This window comes from Colias philodice, chromosome 11, assembly GCF_061535455.1.
Source record: "Colias philodice isolate Cphi_HAF_F1 chromosome 11, ilColPhil1 Martin Lab GWU primary, whole genome shotgun sequence".
Classification (NCBI taxonomy): domain Eukaryota; kingdom Metazoa; phylum Arthropoda; class Insecta; order Lepidoptera; family Pieridae; genus Colias; species Colias philodice.
This window is the reverse complement of record NC_143096.1, coordinates 11,435,106-11,455,367: the sequence shown is the minus strand read 5'-3', so window position 1 is coordinate 11,455,367 and position 20,262 is coordinate 11,435,106. Positions and strand designations below refer to the sequence as shown.

The 20,262-nt window shown below is 33.3% G+C and overlaps 1 protein-coding gene across 1 annotated transcript; it reads right to left on the bottom strand.

The window, feature by feature from the left end:
• Positions 1–2,187: 2,187 nt before the first annotated feature.
• Positions 2,188–17,109, bottom strand: LOC149484895 (very long chain fatty acid elongase AAEL008004-like). The gene is made up of 6 exons (XM_089701223.1): positions 17,012–17,109; positions 11,544–11,734; positions 11,072–11,206; positions 5,836–5,941; positions 5,163–5,299; positions 2,188–2,728 (listed from the first exon to the last, which is right to left on the bottom strand). The coding sequence occupies exons 1-6, from the start codon at positions 17,070–17,072 to the stop codon at positions 2,465–2,467; spliced, it is 894 nt and encodes a 297-aa protein (XP_089557349.1). The 5' UTR covers positions 17,073–17,109; the 3' UTR covers positions 2,188–2,464.
• Positions 17,110–20,262: the final 3,153 nt, after the last annotated feature.

The window sequence follows — 20,262 nt, the reverse complement described above, 5'->3', positions numbered from 1 at the left end:
TTCGCAAAAATACTATGTATTGGTTATTGCTTGATTCCTAGATTAAAAATTATTTTCTACTTTTTAGTTGTATCTATCTTAAAAGCGTGTTTTTTAGTTTTTCAAACTATATTTATTTTGCTAAAAGATCATTTGGCGATCAAATTTTGTTTTGGTGATATATTGGTAAATTTTTACGGAATAAAATAAATATGACTTTATTTAAATTAAACTATGTTTTTAAAGTAAGACTTAGTTTGTCTAACTGGTACAAATGCACATTGTTTGAATGCACACCAAAACAGTCAGTAAGTCACAGCGATGCACTCGTGCATTCTACTATATGTACACTCGTACATAATTATTATTGTTGAATCACTATCAACAATAGCCTTTGCTACCAGCTGCGTGTGCGCACATCTCGCGTGTAGAACATATTAATATGTGAAATATTAAAGAGCCAATTCAGTTGTACGGCCATTGCGCATGTTATGGATATATTCAGTTTTTATATTTCAATATTTATTGTTAAGTAATTCGTAATTATGCTGAAAAATAGGGTTAATGTTCAAACAGCGGATAATAGCTAAAATATTATTATTATTATTTTATTCTATTGAGCAAATACTGTTCATAAATTACTGACAAAAACTAAAAAGTAATAACATATGCATCTAGGTAACGCACGAAGTAGAAGTTATGTAGAAACACATTTTAAAAAACGAGTATAAGAAAAATAGCATGTACAAATGCGTCCTCACGTCGCGGACGCCACGCAGACAGGATAAAACCCTATAAAACATTATTGACGTAACCCCTTCAAACATATTGGGTTCCCCTGCTTACAGACTACACGTTCCGTTATTTGAATTCGAATTTGAATTTGAAAACGTCGAGAGAAAGTACAATTATAGAAATACATTGTGAGATTTGAAGAAAATTTCGGAAGGCAACATACCAATATTTATCGTTAATTACTTTAATCTAGAATTAGAAGGATAAGGTACAAGTTAAACTTGTTCATCGATATTCAATCATAAAAATTATAATATTAAGCCTAAAAATTGAACACGTTTTGCAAAAAATACAAATCATTTTAAATGTAAGTAGATTGTAGCTTGAGATTACAATGACGTGGTTAAAACTGGCTTAACTGTAGTAACACTTGTTTGTCATCAAACTACGATATGATCGGTGTCATCTTACTGAAAGGTTCATGTAAAGAAGGGTATAAAAATCGAGCAAAACCGCACATTCATTCTTAAAATAGTAGAGTAATGAGTATCCCACCTGTGTCCTGTCTTAACAACATGATCAGAGAATGTAGGAGGAAGATTCCCACCTACATATCCTACTCACAATGCTGGTTTTAGCCCTACCAGCGCCCAGGGCGAGATTTATACGGCTCCCCCTAACTGCAATTCAAACCTATCACTACATAGTATAAAACAAAGTCGCTTTCTCTGTCCCTATGTCCCTTTGTATGCTTAAATCTTTAAAACTACGCAACGGATTTTGATGCGGTTGTTTTTAATAGATAGAGTGATTCAAGAGGAAGGTTTTAGTATATAATTTATTAGGTTTTAGACAAAGCGGGGGAAGCCGCAGGCGGTAAGCTAGTATGAAATAAATGCTTGCCATGTATAAAATAAATGCTTTGCTTTTTTCACAATTATACTATGTATTGGTAATTGTTTAATTCCTGGAGTAATATTTTTTTTTACTTTTTAGTAGTATCTATCTTGAAAGCGTGTTTTTTAGTTTTTTAAACTATATTTATTTTTAACGTAAATCGTAAAAATATTATTTTACCACAATTAGAAAAGTGATGCCTTCAAAATTGCTAGGAACCTTCGCGTTGAGCAAAACCAGTTTTTTCTTTGTGAAAAATTATTGAAGCTCGTGCACAATATATTCTATCAATATTATAGAACGAAGGGTTTTAAAATATTCTTTATTTTACTATCTAATAAATGAAAAAAACAGCATGAAAATTTAACGTTTATTTATGTATAAATATAATTAAATTACAACAGTCACACACTCACATTTCTTAAAATTACAAAATAATATATTGATACTTAATTAATAGGATATTTTTATGTGTTTAAATAAATAATATAAGAGTAAGTATTTTATAGGAAGTTCCTTAGTTATTTTTCATGTATTTGACATATTATTATTCACAGATAAAAGTCATTGACCTTTCTCTTAGTAGAAGCGCATTATACCATCGAGATACTCATAAGGAACACAAAAACGTATAATGGGCCCTCTTCACAATCGAGAGCGTTGGCCCAACAAATGATCGGCGATGTTTGCTGCCATTACGGCGATTGTGAATAAACAATGACAGCGGATTATACATTTAGGCCCTCTACACTATCGTGATTACCTCTACTCGCCCAACGCTGCCCATTGTGAAGAGGGCCCATATGAAGTCGCAATGTCTCAATACATACTAAAATAAAATCTTCTAACTACGCTATGATCGTACAGCAGTCCTTTCCTCCACATAACGAGCCCTTACCAGTTGCTGAATATCATTGTTCTCACTTTTCTCAACAATTCCGTTTTCTTCCTTTTTGGCCTTTGGTTTTCTGACATACGACTTGATATAGAAATCGAGGAAGAGGATTAGCATGAAGGTGTTCTGAGGTAGAAAGAGAGCTGCCGTCCAGCGCGGGAAGCCACAATTTGGCACGAATATGATGCTGCCCATGTGGACTACGTTGTGGAAGAACTGGATCTGAAACAGATGAGATTTATTGAATACTAGGTTTCCGCCCGCGGCTTCGCCCGCGCAGTCAAAGCAAAACCCGCATAGTTCCCGTGGGATTTCCGGGATTGAATCATTTTCCCGGGATAAAAAGTAGCCTATGTCCTTTCTCGGGTATCAAAATATCTCCATACCAAATTTCATGAAAATTGGTTCAGTAGTTTAGGCGTGATTGAGTTACAGACAGACAGACAGAGTTACTTTCGCATTTATAATATTAGTATGGATTAGCTGTGCTCCGCGGTTTCACCCGCAGCGCTCCGCTTCTTTTGGTCTCAGCGAGATGATATTATAATATAGCCTCGTATATGTGTCCTAAACTATATACTTAGTACAAAAGGTCAAAGAAAAATTTTATAATACTGCGGTGACATAGTTTCTAAAAAGCGAGGCTCAAAGGGAAGCCGACATGAATTTTCATGACAACTTTGCTATGCTTGTTATCCTTGGAAATTATTTTGAGAATTATAAATTAAAATATTTAGAGGTCACATGTTAGGTTTTAGGGACCTGATATAAAAATTTAGAAGAAAAAATCCTGACCTATAAAAATAACGTAGTCTCTGCTCAGTTTTAGTTGTTTTTCGCACGTTCAATTTATCGCGTGAGATTTTCCCTATTCCTAATTTAAGCTGTTCGCGTCTTGCGACAGGATTATCCTTCCTTCTTATGTATGTTTCATTTTGCAAAAAATTATCAAAATCAGTTCAGCCGTTTTGCCGTTAATACGAAACATGCACATAAACATAATTATTTGACCTGTAAATGCGTTTAACTATTTCCCAAATACTTTGTAAGTGAAAATAATAGCATTGTCATAGGAATTCATTATATTTTTTTCTGCGTCTTTGCAGAAATTCAATTTAATCTATAAGTACTAATATTTTAGAGAGGAAAGGTTTGTAATTATGTATGTATGTATGTATGGTTTTCACGCATAAACTACTGGACCGATTTCAAAAATTCTTTCACCATTAGAAAGCTGCATCTTCACTGAGCAACATAGGCTATATTGCATTTTCAAAAAAATTAGAGATCCTTACCAAAAATGCAATAATGTAACCCAAGGTGTAAAAAATTCCTTAATAAAAATTCTGTCATCGCGTGCGCTGCGGAATCTATTCCTTGAAGTACGTAAACATGTAGGTACCACGGGCGAAGCCGGGGCGGACCGCTAGTTACCTTATTAAAATGAAACAGTTTTTAACACGCTTTTATTAGCTTCACCTGTATGTTTGTATGTAACCGACCCCTTTCGACTCGATTTTGTCAAGGACTGGTGATTTTTCAATAATTTCATGAGTTTTCCGTATAATCTACTTAGGAATACACAGCTTGTCGCACGCCTGACTTAGGGCGCCGTTAGAATCACAACGACGTAATATAAATATTACTTCGTGACGCATTATTTTGATCTTGCTGTAACTCCTAAGATATTAATTTAATTTGCATAATTTAAAAGGCCATAAAAATTTTCATGAAATAACCAATAGGTATTTCATTTATAACCAATAGGTACATAGTATTTTTGTGAAAAAGCGTGGGGTGCCTTGTGTATAATCAGCTCATGAAAAGCGCCCCACGCTTTTTTCACAAAAATACTATGTATTGGTTATTGCTTGATTCCTAGAATAAGAATTATTTTCTAATTTTGAGTTGTATCTATCTTGAAAGCGTGTTTTTTAGTTTTTCAATCTATATTTATTTCAGGACACTGTTACGAGATGGTTACGCGTGTATGCTAATTAATGGCTAAATGGTTTATTAACTGATTGTTTTGTTGCGTGAGTAATAGCATTTTCATAGGAATTCATTATATTTTTTTGTGCGTCATTGCAGAAAGTCAATTTAATTACCTTAATTAAATGAAACAGTTTTTTAAGGACACTGTTACGCGTGTATAAATGAAACAGTTTTGAAGTGAAACTTCTTTATCGGGGTTGGAAAAAAATTTAGTGTTACATTCTTTCGTTACGCGTGACATTTTTCCGCTACGCGCCATCTTTTTCTTACAAACACGAATACGTGGCACAACTATAATTTTACCGATACCACCCGTGGTCATTCTCCTTTGCGTGCTTCCAACAAAATAACAAAACAAGTATTCATCAGGTTGTTAGTCAACAGAGCTATCATTATTCTCAAATATATAAATTTCATATGAATCAATATTTTTATTAACATTTTTGAAGCGAAACTTCTTTAGGCGCGTTGTGAGTAAAATTTCAAGATCGCGTCATGGCAATACCATCACGTCATGGAGTAAAGCGACGATTTTGGTATCTTTGAATATGGCCAAAGAAGTTTCACTTCTGACACGTGTGCTTGGCACACACGCTGTTTTTTGTAGTGAACAATCAACTTAAAAATTCCTTTTTTTATAAATATTATAATTATTACTTACAATTTGCAGCTGTGTAATGTATTTTTTCCACCAGAGAGAATTCTTCACACTCGGGTAAGCTACTGTTAGAAGATAGTACAAATACATTACTACGTGAACGAATGTATTGATCACGCCAACCATAGTTCCGTGGCCACCTGGAAATAAAAAATATAATTTTTATTATAGGTACGTGGAAAATTAAAAAAAAATCTCGTATTTTCTATCTATTATTATCTAGATAATAGATAGAAAACAATACTAATAATAAAAAGTTCTTTAGAATTGTATAAAAGTATTATGGAGAGTAGATAAAAGATATTATATGACAATCTTGGTACAGTGGCGCCACCTTTGATAAATTTGAGAGATTTTTTTTCATAAGAGAGCCTTTTGAAAACGGAAATTATTTGGGATTTTTTGAAGTGAAACTTCTTTATCGGGGTTGGAAAAAAATTTAGTGTAACATTTTTTCGTTACTCGTGACATTTTTCCGTTACGCGCCATCTTTTTCTTATCCCTATCACGCGTGATTCGACGTATTTCTGTAAAGTTGCATATTATAGTAAATTATTTTTTGAAAAATAAGGTCATAAAGAAGTTTCACTTCTTACGTGTGTACACTAGTACACGCACACATTTTTTTAACACCACTAATCTATAAGAACATGACTATATAAGGCCATAAAATCACCTGGAAAATAAGTAGCAGCACCCCACGACAGAATTACCATACCAGTGTGATGGTACACGTGAAGGAATGATACTTGATTGAACTTCTTTCGAAGCACGAAGAATATCTGAAAATTAACAATTAAACATAAGAATATAATGTTCATAGATACTTAAAGGCTTAGGGCAATATTTTTTGAAGTGAAAACTTCTTTATCGGCGTTGAGCACTTTTTCTGTAATGGGTATAAAATTTTAAACTCGCGTCAGGACACGTGACGATCGAAAAAGCGTAAGACGGATGGATATCAAACATGCTCAGCGTTAATAATCAAGTTTTCACTTCTGCCGGCACTCCCGGAGTGCAACCCGTCTTTTTTTTAATTATATAAATAAATATTTCACGACAATTTTCACACACGGCACGATCTGATCCCATACTAGCTTTCAGCTGTGTTTCAGGACAATTTTCACACACGGCACGATCTGATCCCATACTAAGCTTTCGTTTGTGTTATAGAAACCAGGTGGCAGATAAACATACATATATAATTTTAAATAAATACTTATACAGATAAATTAACACCCAGACACAGAGTAAACATCTAATTTCATCACACAAATATTAGCTTGGGTGGGAATCGAACCCACGACCTTTGGCTTGGAAGGCAGGGCCACTACCAACCAAGCCAACCAGTCAGTCTAATATATATAATATTATATATATTAGAAAAACCGGTTGAACCGTTCTAATATATATAATACTAGGATGCCGCCCGCGGCTTTGACCGCACAGTCAAATAAAAACCCGCATAGTTCCCGTTCCCGTGGGATTTCCGGGATTGCGTCATTTTCCCGGGATAAAAAGTAGCCTATGTCCTTTCTCGGGTATCAAAATATCTCCATACCAAATTTCATGAAAATTGGTTCAGTAGTTTAGGCGTGATTAAGTAACAGACAGACAGACAGAGTTACTTTCGCATTTATAATATTAGTATGGATTATAAGTTAAAAGGCTTAAAAAGGTGAAGATTACCAACAAAGCATATTTTGATCTTCAAAAACGGCACACTAACGCACACACGATTAGACGTAAAAGATGGCATGATTCAATTCGATTTTTGTTTACTTGTAAAATGTAATATTTAACAGTCATGAAATAATTAATAATGTAAATAGTTCTAATGCGCATAGGCGGAGGTCAGCTAGAATCGTCAAAAAATGTATTAAAATTATTAATTTATGAATGTATTAAAATTATTAATTTTATTATTAATTTATTTACATTACAATGCATATAGATACATTTTAATTGTTATAATATTTTTCATATTTTTAATGTTCTCGAAAGTTATAATTTTACATTTCCTTTGTTGGTATAAAAACGGCTTCCGTACTTATTGCCTCAATTTTTTTTTGTTTATTGTATTTAGTATTTTCTAGTGTTTGATTTTACGCGAGTATTAAACATAGAATTAAAGACTTTTTAACGGATTTTAAACGCGATTTATTCATTATATTATTTTACACGTACGTACAAATTAGACTGTGACTGTGGTCTCATATATATCGGCCAAACAAAAAGAAGCATTGCTAAACGTAAATTGAAATAATTTGGAAAATCCAAAAGTGCACGCCTCATAATTTTTTTTTAATAAATATTTATTAATTATTATTTTTGTTTATTTAATAACAATTAAACCACATCGAATCAGACCCTGAAAAATGAAAGGGTTCTATTCCTGAGCATACTCAAGCGTAAGAGAAAAAAAAGACTCGATTAGTAAAGTATTTCGGTCGCTATCGTGTTAACAAGAAAAAGGATCCGCACATACAGACACACGGACGTCCAAGACAGAACTTTTTTAAACTGTTTTTTAACTAGTTTAAATAACAAAAACGACATCAAAAATATCATGAACGTTAAAAATAGTGTTTTTTCTTAATATGTGTGTGTATGTATTATCTTACAAGTGCAATGTATAATACATAAAGACATTTTAAGTTTGAAAAATCAGATGTTTTGCGCGAAGTGACAGTAGTACCCACCTCAACGCTTCGCTTATGAGGCGTGCAAAACATCCAAATTTCAATAGAGAAGATGATTTGATACTTTCTAACACCTGGGATACTGTTATTAAAAATTTAAAATCCCATGTCAAACGTACCAAAAGACTAGAAGAGACGATAAGCCAATACTGCCAAAATCCGGAAAAATACTCCACATACCAACAACGGAGGAATAGGTTGAGGTAGTTTACAAATAGCAATTTTTGAATGACCGTCAAGACGTACAACATCTCAGTCTCCCCGTGACCACGCTCGCTGTAAAGTGTTCGAAACGTCGGAAAAATAATATAATTAATAAATCGCGTTTAAAATCCGTTAAAAAGACTTTAATTATATTGTATTTATATAATGTTCAATGTTCATACTACTTGGTATAGTGGTGTGGTGTGTATGTATGTACCTATAATGGTAGTGGTTTTAAGGATATTTTTTTTGGTCAAGCAGTTTTTGAGTCAAATTATAACAACCTCAAAGACAATCAAAATTTTCCTCCTCATAATATACTAGCTTACCGCCCGCGGCTTCGCTCGCTTTGTCTAAAACCCAATAAATTATATACTAAAACTTTCCTCTTGAATCACTCTATCTATTAAAAAAACCGCATCCAAATCCGTTGCATACAAAGGGACATAGGGACAGAGAAAGCGACTTTGTTTTATACTATGTAGTGATAGTGATATCGTCTATAAATCTATATTTGCAAATATTGCTCATCCTTTTTACAATTTTAGTTATAGTCTAGTTTGACATCTGTATCTACATACAAATGTTTCTAGATATTCCTAGGCCCAAATCAAAGGGATTTACATTTTATACATTTTTCAACGTATAAAACCGTGGGTTAAACCATTTCGACCTCAATTACCAAACAATGTCTACGCGTGTATATTTATTTCCAAGTAATTATTTAAATTTTCATGGCACTTGTTTAATATAGGAAATTTTCTGTACTATTTTTAACAAGTTTTGTTTGGTCAATAAATAAACACAGCCTTTATTGTTTCAAATAATAACTTGGCTACTCAGTACTCAGCCAAGTTAAAATCTAGACCATTTTTAAATCGGTTTGTCTCGCGCAGATTTTTAGGAAGCATGGATAATTAAGGCTTTTACATGCGCTAATAACCTTGACCATACTTGACGGATCTCAAACCTCTCCCGCTGCACCTTCTTTTTTCCTCGCATTTTGTATTTAAAAAGATACTAATCAGTGAAAAAAAAAATTCTCGTCAGGGACTGTTGTGTAACTGATAATTTATTAAACATAAAATTTTCAGAGCTCTAAGTCAGCAGGTTACGAAGTTTATAGAGTATTTGCGGAAAAATCGATGACCACGGCACATTTTTTTTCTAGAAATCTATTAACTTTGGAAAAAAGTCCTTGCGAGCAATTAAAGATCAAAGACCATCCTATTTTATATATTTTTTTCGGTATTGTGCTTTATGTTGTACCAGACTTTATAGAGGTTGAATATAGTCGAAATTGCCGGGTAACGCCTTTTTTTGTTAAGATCTTTAAAATATTGTGGATAAATAGAAAATGGGAATTTAAAGTATTTACGCCCAAATTTCCATAGCCTCATAGCTGCAACTGTTTGCATTATCGGAAACTCAATTTTTTTAGTTGTTTATTTTGATAACTATGACCATAGGCCATAAAATATCATACTACCAAATAAGAGCAAAAATCCATACTAATATTATAAATGCGAAAGTAACTCTGTCTGTCTGTTTGTTACTCAATCACGCTTAAACTACTGAACCCATTTTCATGAAATTTGGTATGGAGATATTTTGATACCCGAGAAAGGACATAGGCTACTTTTTATCCCGGGAAAATGTAGTAATCCTGGAAATCCCACGGGAACGGGAACTATGCGGGTTTTTCTTTGACTGCGTGGGCGAAGCCGCGGGCGGAAAGCTAGTAAGGGATAAATAAAAAATGTTACAAAAATCAAAATCAAGATCTTTTTAAGAGCAGACGAAGAGGCGTTAGTAAACTAGATAGTAATAAAATGTATACGTCAGCACTTTTTATTTTATAAACAAAGCGTGCAAGGTTAATGAACTCCTGTTGCATAATAAAGCATGGCTTGGCCTCGATTTCGTTTACATATTCATCTATAATACTTCTATACTTAATATTATAAAGAGGAAAGGTTTGTAATTATGTATGTATGTATGTAACGTTTTCACGCTTAAACTACTGGACCGATTTCAAAATTCTTTCACCAATAGAAAGCTGCATCTTCACTGAGCAACATAGGCTATATTGCATTTTCAAAAAAATTAGAGATCCTTACCAAAAATGCAATAATGTAACCCAAGATGTAAAAAATTCCTTAATAAAAATTCTGTCATCGCGTGCGCTGCGGAATCTATTCCTTGAAGTACGAGGATGGTTCTTATGAAAAAAAAAACGTAAACATGTTAAGTACCACGGGCGAAGCCGGGGCGGACCGCTAGTATAAGTGTTCCGATTCAAGAGTTTTTTTTTGCGGGGGTTTATTTTTAGACAAAAACACCTATCGTATTCATAATGATGAACGACTATATGAAATCGTACACATTTCTTAATAAATATTGAGTTTAATTTTAACAGTAACTAAATATTTTCTACTTATCATAGCTTGTATTAAATATTTTTTAATTATTTAATTATTACCTATTCTAATGTCAAATTATTTAGTGTAAACAGGCGAAGAGCATTCTTAGTGCGTTTGAAATGATTCTATGCAATGTTCTAATACTGAACAACACTGAATACGAGTTTTTGTTTACACTAAAAGATCACAAAAAAGACGGGTTGCACTCCGGGAGTGCCGGCAGAAGTGAAAACTTGATTATTAACGTTGAGCATGTTTGATATCCATCCGTCTAAACGCTTTTTCGATCAGGTCACGTGTCCTGACGCGATTTTAAGATTTTATACCCAACGCCGCTAAAGATGTTTTCACTTCAAAAATGCTCTTGCTCTAGCTCTAGCTCAATGTTCGTTTGATCTAAATGCACCGTAAGAATCAAATGCTTGACAACATAATATTATTTTGACATCTGTCAACCCGTACTTGACCAGCGTGGTGGAAAATGGCCTGTACCCTCATAAGGCCCACGTCCCAGCAGTGGAAACATAATATTATATGGACTGATGATGGTGATGAGACGCCATTATACCTGATCGATGCTTACCGTGTCCATAAGGTCAATTATCTTCAGCAGAAAGTAATAGTACACCAAATTGGCCATCGCCAAGGCGCTTTCGGAATTAGTAGGATCAACTGGTTCGCATATCCACTTGTATTTAGATGTCCAGATCCGTACCCCCTGAAATGATGATTATTGAGATTATAACAAGAGTTATGAATGTCACTCAATAATATATAATAAAAAAATATACAGGGTGTCCCACTATCGGTATTATAAGTGCGAAGGGACTTGTAGTTTTGCATACACTGAGTACGTAAAAAATACTAAAACAACAAAATTACGTCAAAAAATTTTTATTCGAAATATATTTGCAAGATTTCTTTCCTGCCAAAAATAACTCTTAAACTCTACACTAAACACATCCATATTATATTAATAATTTTAATTCAAATAATATTCAAAAAAATCGTCAGTTCATAATTCAAATCATTTCGAAATTTCACAAAATACTTACGGCTATAAAAAGATACGCACAAGCAACTACTTGTATTGCGTTATATACGATAAGGGTCCGCTCCAAATTAAAGGGCTTTCTGTTCTTCATCCACTGAGGACCCCATTTGAACACGAATACAAGGTACAGGGCCAGCATTGATATTCCAAGGTAGGGCTTCGCTAAAAGCGGCCATTCTTTCGTTCTGGCATCTGAAAAATATACATATAACATCAATAATAATGTAAAATCGTGGTTTTCTTACGAGTAAGGCTAAAGAAACGCAAATCCATACTATAATATTATAAAATATGCGAAAGTAACTCTGTCTGTCTGTCTGTTACTCAATCACGCCTTATCTACTGAACCAATTTGCATGAAATTTGGTATAGAGATAATATTTTGATACCCGAGAAAGGACATAGGATAGGTTTTATCCCGGAAATCCCACGGGAACGGGAACTATGCGGGTTTTTCTTTGACTGCGCGGGCAATGCCGCGGGTGGAAAGCTAATAATAAATATAATTAATTAATCACACCACAAATAACGCGAGACAATGAGTTATTACCTATTTCTTCTTTTAATGCTATAATGTAATAAGAATCCCACCAAAAACATAAATGTAAAAATTGGAGCCAAGTTCAATCGTTGACTTAATTTGCTGAAAAAAGAATTGAGATCTAAATGTGTGCCAAGTTCTGTAGACAGTCCAGAAATTTATTTACAAAGATGTTTTAAGTTCTTTGGTGAACTGAAAACTCAATTGTTTTATTTTCTCTTAGAGAACAACCTTTATTCCAAAATATGACCTTTTTAATTTGAATAATATAATTATTTTCACAAAGCAAACAACTAATGACCTATTGAACCTCATAATTTGACTTGGCTAGTTTTTAGAACCTCACAAAATTTAAACAGTATGTAAAACTAGCCTCATTGGTAAAACTAGCAAATAGTGCCGTACAAAATAGTGATCCGCAAAAACGTAACAACAAACAAACAAACAAACAAAAATACTTTATTGTGCACCACAGAGAAAAGTACAAATAAGGACAAAATACATTAGTTAGAGCACAACAGGCGGTCGTGCGTTTTTTCCCTTGATTTTTTGGGGATAAATTTGTTCATTTGATTAATGATACAGTAAACTAAGCGGGTTTAAGTAATATGCAGGTAAATTAACGAAGAAAAATATATGATGTAGTTCATTTTAAGTTCAGGGACATTTTATGGAGAGTTACTATTGGACATTTTATGAACTAATGTTAACCATGAACATATTATACTTCACGTTTTTGAATGTAGTGCGATTTTTTAATAAAAATCTGTGTAAATTTAATCCAACGCTGGATTATTTCAAGCTAAGGTAAAGTTAGTGTAAACATGGCTTAATATCTCATAATGATTACATAATACAAATGAGTCCGAATTTGCATATTCAGCAATTATTTGTAATAAAAAACTACGTACCTATTGTAAATATATAAATTAATTTAAGCTTTAAAACCACGGATCTCTTCCACGATGCAGGGGACCTTTTCTTCTACGGCCATTCGGGGGCGTCCAGTCTAAAGCTGTTTTTACTATATTATGTTCCGGCCTCTTAAGGCAGTGCCCTATCTACCACTTTCTGGAGCAGATTTGTTGGTCTATAGGTTTCTGGTTGGTTATTTTCCAGAGTTCTTCATTGGAAATTGAATCAGGCCAAAAAATTCGTAATATACTTCTTAAGCATTTGTTCAGACATACCTGGAGTCTGTTGGAGATAGCTTGTGTTACTTTCCAAGTCTCACAACCATATAGCAGTATCGACTTCACATTGCTCTCGAAGATTCGCAATTTAAGCTGACAGGATAAGTGACTTGATTTCCAAATGGGAGATAACTGTGCAAAAGCAGCTTTTGCTTTCTGTATTATATTTTCAATATCAACCTCTGCACCACCGTTAGGGCTCTGAATACTTAATAGGTAGCAAAATGTAGATACTTCTCGAATTGATTTTCCACTTAGGTCCGATTTTTCAATGCTTGGATAAAACTTATTCGTCGAATAATGTATAAGACTACCATTTTAAAAACTTATTCTAATTGCCCGTATTTGACAGTTTACGTGACATTTTAATATTATTATCGTGTTAATACTTTATTGGACGATTAAGTTTTATCCAAGCATTGAAAAATCGGCCCTTAATGATATTTCCAGCTGTTCATTTGTCAATGCAGTTTTCATGACAACAGTTTTTTGGGTGTTGATTCTTAATCCGACTTTTGCTGCTGCAGATTGAAGTGCGTATGCATTTATATAAAACTAGCTGTGCCGCGCGGTTTTACCCGCATAGCTCCGTTCCTGTTGGTCTTACCGTGATGATATATAGCCTATAACCTTCCTCGATAAATGGGATATCTAACACCGAAAGAATTTTTCAAATCGGACCAGTAGTTCCTGAGATTAGCGCGTTCAAACAAACAAACAAACTCTTCAGCTTTATAATATTAGTATAGATATTGTACTGAGGCTTATTTTCCATTAATTATAAATGATTATTCATACTAATATATAAAGTATGAAAGGTCAATCACGCAGAGAAATTTAAACAATACGTTACAATTTTGTTTTATTGAATTTATAATTACCAATAATCAACATGAAATATTATGATGTGAATTAATTTTCACTATTCATGCTTAAAATCTATTTTAGCATACATTTGCATAATATCACCAAGCAAACAAGTGAATTTAGACTTCTGGTTGATTCCATTTCTTGATATTATTTCTAATGCCTTTTCACCTACAGTTAAAATATCCTACTTCACTAAACAAAGTCGCTTTCTCTGTCCCTATGTCCCTATGTATGCTTAAATCTTTAAAACTACGCAACAGATTTTGATGCGTTTTTTTAATAAATAGAGTTATTCAAGAGGAAGGTTTTAGTATATAATTTATTAGGCTTTAGACCAAGCAGGTGAAGCCCTGGGCGGTGAACTAGTATATTATAAATGCGAAAGTTTGTGATGATGGATGTATGTATGTTACTTTTTTACGCAAATGATACTGAACCGATTACAATGAAAAATGGTAAATGATATGAAGGTAGCTGAAGACCCAGATTAAGACATAGGCTACTTTCTATTCCGGAAATCCTACAGGAACGGGAAATATGCGGGTTTTTCTTTGCAAACGCTGACGAATTACCGAGCGGAAATCTAATCTTATATACAAAAATTCTCGTGTCACAATGTTAGTCTGCATACTCCTCCGAAACGGGTGGACCGATTCTCATGAAATTTTCTGTGCATATCGGGTAAGTCTGAGAATCGGCCAACATCTATTTTTCATATGTACCACGGGCGAAGCCGGGGCGGACCGCTAGTATAATATAAAGATCATCTACACAAGGTAAAGTATATTATTTTATAAAAAAAATAAATCGACTTAAAATTGTCAGAAATAAAAAAATAGTAACGAGAACACGGAACATGGTTCTCCCAATCGAAAGTTCTGTGGTGACGAACATCTTTTTAATATATATAAAATTCTCGTGTCACAATGTTAGTCTGCATACTCCTCCGAAACGGGTGGACCGATTCTCATGAAATTTTCTGTGCATATCGGGTAAGTCTGAGAATCGGCCAACATCTATTTTTCATATGTACCACGGGCGAAGCCGGGGCGGACCGCTAGTAAACATATAAAAGCTGAACGATTTGTATGTACCTATAATGCTTCGTGAAACTACGTGAAGAGCCTAATAACTACTTGATTATTAAATATCTTGTTTTATTTTTTTTAAGCTATTGCATAGCTTTTATCTCAGACTTTGAGCGCGGCGACCGAATGTAAAAATTCCGTAACGAAAAAACCTAACACCCCCCACTCCGACCGGCACAGCGATGATACTTTTTATGCTATGCAATAGCTTTACCGCGGAGGTCTCTGAGTGCCACACGTCTTTTTTGTATATTTTACTTCTTCACTTTACCACTCAACAATGGGGATATGTTTAATGTTTATCATTTATCAATATTTATTTACTTTTTAAGTTTTTAAGCTATTGCTTAGCTTCTATCGCGGGCCTTGAGCGCGGGGACCGAATCCAGAAATTTAGTAACGAAAAACCTCACGCTCCCCACTCCGACGGGCGCGGAGGTGTGGCTTGAAGGCATAGCATGCAATAGCTTTACCGCGGCAGTCCCCGTCCCCCGAGTGCCACACGTCTTTTTTTACTTATAAATTATGCTATAAAATAGTAGTCACATAATGTAAATAGTTCATACGTAAATTATTTGTTTAAAATTCGGGCATTTAATGTACCTATTTCATTTCACTTTTAAATGATCTTGAACACTGTTTTATGACAAATTTTGTCCAGTAAATAGATAACATAAGAATTTAATTAGTTTTTTGTATAATTTACTTAAAATCAAACATTTATTCATTCCTTCGGGAGGTCTTTTGAATGCCGAAATTATTTAATTTAATGCAAAATGTGGGCATTTCTCATATTCTTCTTATTTTAAGCCGCCCACGCCTTATCTACGGAACCAATTTGCCTGAAATTTGGTATAGAGATATTTTGGTACCCGAGAAAGGACATAGGCTATACTTTTTACCCCGGAACATAGGATAGGTTTTATTACGGAAACCCCACGAGAACGGGACTATGCGGGGTTTTCTTTGACTGCGCGGACGAAGCCGAGGGCGGAAAGCTAGTACAAAATAAGTAATTGTTTTTTTGTATGAAATGTGAAGTATGATATAATAATCTATATTATTATGTCACGATATAAAATAATTCTATAACATATTTATCGGATGTTTAAGGAACTCGAAACATAAAATCTTACAGCATTCATCTGACTAAATTTTTCTTGGTTCTAGACCAAATAAGAAAAGCTTTGAAAAAGTATTTTATTATTTTATAGGCTCAAGAAATTTCTCATCAATTACTATAATAATACATAATAATAGTATGATATTATGTTAAATCGAAAAACTTTTAGTCATAATTTTTATCTAAACTCTATAGAATGGCAAAACGGACTTTAATGATATTTGGTTAATTAAAACCTCCACTTAAGATTTACCTAAATAACCGCTAAAAGTTTGAAAAACGTAAAAAAAATTGGTATATATTACTTAACTACGGTAACTGGTAATATTTAAAATAATCGATATTTGATTATATTTAAATTAAAATAACTTCAAAACAAGTAAATAGTGTCATATTTTATTTAAGACTGAAATAAAGGTTTATCTCATACATATTATTATGTTAAGAGTGATTTTTTTTTCTGTTATTCATAACTACTTCTAATATTTTGCACACAATTGCTACAATAAAGAAAAAGGCAAAATAATATAATAAATATTGCACTATTAGATTGTCTTTTCACAATTTTTTTTTATTATTCAGTCAAAATAGAAACCATCGAATCGATTTCAATTCTTTTGTCAAACAAAAATATGAAAAATTATAAACACTTACCAGCCAATTCGTCAAACAAAAAATTGTAACCCACAAATAACTTCCTAATTAAAACTACCATTTTGAAAAATAATTTTAATTATTATAAATAGACCCTTCCTATTGCCAACCGGTGCTATACTAAACAAAAAATAAGAAATAGCTCCACATATCGGCCCAGTCTACATATATTTACATTTATTTTATAAATTCACTTCATTAGTAATTTTTTCTACTGACTCATTGAATTACTTTGTTAATGCAGACGAATTCAAATTATTACTTCGCTCTTAATGCTTTGTTTAGTATAAAAAGTAAACAAAAAAGGTCACTGACTTCCCTTAATTCGAAGTATACTATGTTTTATTCGATTTTTATTTAGGTATGCTAATCTGTGCTTTCATACCTAAATAACTAACTATCCCAGACGTTGTTCTGCCTTATTGCCACTTTTTCGTGAATAAAAACATAAAAAATTCCTTTCTTTGTGCGACAAAAACGTTAAAAACATTTGCAAACATTTGGCACTTCATTTTTATTACATAGATAAGTAGCGGTCCTCTCCGGCTTCGCCTGTGGTACATGTTTACGTTTTCTCTCAATAAGAAAAAAGTGGTTCAGCCGTTCTCGAGTTATGCGCACCAACACATTTTGCGATTAATTTTTATATTATATTATACATAAAACTACACTTACTTATTACAATCGTGGTACAGTTATAAAATGAATCATTAGGCTCGTGAAATAATTTTAGATGTTATTCTCTAGTAACTGACACTGAATTTAATGGGAGCCGTAGTTCCCGATATTTGCACGTTCAGGCAAACAAAAATCACATTTTTATCATGAATATTATGATGAATAATAAATCATTCATGTATCCCATTTTGTTCACAACTCCTACTTTCTTATAAAAACACTAGCGGTCCGCCCCAGCTTCGCCTGTGGTACCTACATGTTTAAACTATCCTATCTCTCAAGTTGGATCGAACTGCACATGGTGTGCGAATTTTATTATAATTGGTGAAGTGGTTTAGGAGTCCATTGAGGACAAACATTGTGACACGAGATTTATATATATTAAGATGACGTCAATTTATTGTAATATTCCTCTTTTCTTATTATATTATTGACGTATTCCATTAAATCTATACATATCAATAAATAAAATAAATAAATCTATACTAATATAATAAAGCTGAAGAGTTCGTTTGTTTGAACGCGCTAATCGCGGAAAATACTGGTCCGATTTGGAAAATTATTTCGGTGTTATATAGCCTATTTATAGAGGAAGGCTATAGGCTATATATTTTTATCATCACGCTAAGACCAACAGGAGCGGAGTAATGCGAGTGAAACCGCGGAGCTCAGCTAGTACTTAATAAATGCTGATTTAATTTAGAACAGAGATAGTCTAGACACTACAGTGATCACTTATGTCTCCCCGCGACCACACTCGCTGTCGAGCACTTAGCTCGAAATACAATGAATAAAACTAAATAATTAAATCGCGTTTTAAATGTATTAAAAAATCTTTAATATCTAAGTTTTTATTCATTTAAGGCCTATTCGAAATAGAGCGGTATCCGCTACCGTGTGCTACGCGATTAAATCTCTGTCGTATCGTTCGAGTTCGAAACTAAATCTCGTAAGTCTCAATTCTCTTATTTCGTATATAATTGATCTAGAGAAAAAATAACTTGGGATTCGATAGTCAACTATATTTTCTTACTGTTAACATTTATTTTAGACTTAAAGTCCAAGTAAATCTTAAAAAATTTAATAAGTGATCCTTAAAAAAGGCATACTTTTTGAATAAAAAATTAATCGAGCGAAAATGTTACAATTACGTAACTGTCTTGTACATGGAAAGAAAAAGACCCAATAAATCATATACTAAAGTTCCATTTTGATTGTATGTGTGACTGTTTCAGAATATTAATGCAAATTCACATAAAATTTAGGGAGCCTCCCCCTAATAGAGACTGCAATCGCGTACCGATCGGTATACTCGGGTTGGTACGCGAGAGATTCATCCATGATTGATCCATGACGTGGTCGAACTTTTTTCCACATCGAATATTATAGGATATTATGCTTTGATCTAGGTTCAAATTATTCAAGTATTTTTCATAAACACATCATGTTTGATACTTCCTATTAATACTTGATTACTTTGAACTCAGTATTTCTTTCAATCGCCTAGCTTGCCGGTTCAAGAACCTTCAACAAAAGAATGAATATTCTATCAATGCATTAGTGAAACGTAACTTCTACATAAAAAATTAACACGGTCTAAACAAAATACTCACTTATAATACCACAAGAGCTTCAAAATTATCGGGTATTTTCCGATAGGTTCGTTGCAAACAAATGAAGGAGTCAAGTTTTTAGTCAAGGTTAAAATATCACGAGCGCGAAGCGCGAGTGATTTTTCCTGAAAAACTTGACGACTTTATTTGTTTGCAGGGAACCTTGAGGGAAATGCCAGATAATTTTGAAGCTCGTGTGGTATTCGGGAGATTATTTTTCCGTCCCAAATGTCGGCCAATAATTTCACAATTGAATTGAACCTGTCAGTTTGACGTCAACGACCCGAGAAAATTTTCAAAAAATTATCAGTATAATACCATGTAGGTTGTACCACGTGACGTCGAATGGTGCAATTCTATTGGTCGATATTTGGGTCGGAAAAATAATCATTAAAATATATTGTAAATTTTTCACTCGTCTAGACGGCTTAAATACAAAAAAAGTTTTTTATTACACTAAAATCATACATAATTAAATAGTTAGGAAGTAATTTCATCCTTTTTGTTGTATATGTATATACAAAATGATATAAAAGTGGATGGCACAAGCGCAAAATAGAGATAATGTTATCATTATAATATTATATATTACAATCACTCTAATCTATTAATGTATATCTCATTTCATATTTATAAGTCCAACTTTAGTGTAGTATATTAAAAATAAGTTAATGTTACCTTATTGTTTAGCATGTAAGAATTAAGATTATATTGTGAAAAGATAAATAAAGGCTTTTTTATTTTTTATTACGTTATTGCATAGCTTCTATCGCGGGCCTTGAGCGCGGGGACCGAATCCAGAAATTCCGTAACGAAAAAACCTCACGCTCCCCACTCTGACGGGCACGGAGGTGTGGCTTGAAGGCATGCTATGCAATAGCTTTACCGCGGCAGTCCCCGAGTGCCACACGTCTTTTTTTTATTTTATTTTATATATAAATATTATATTTATTTCTCTGC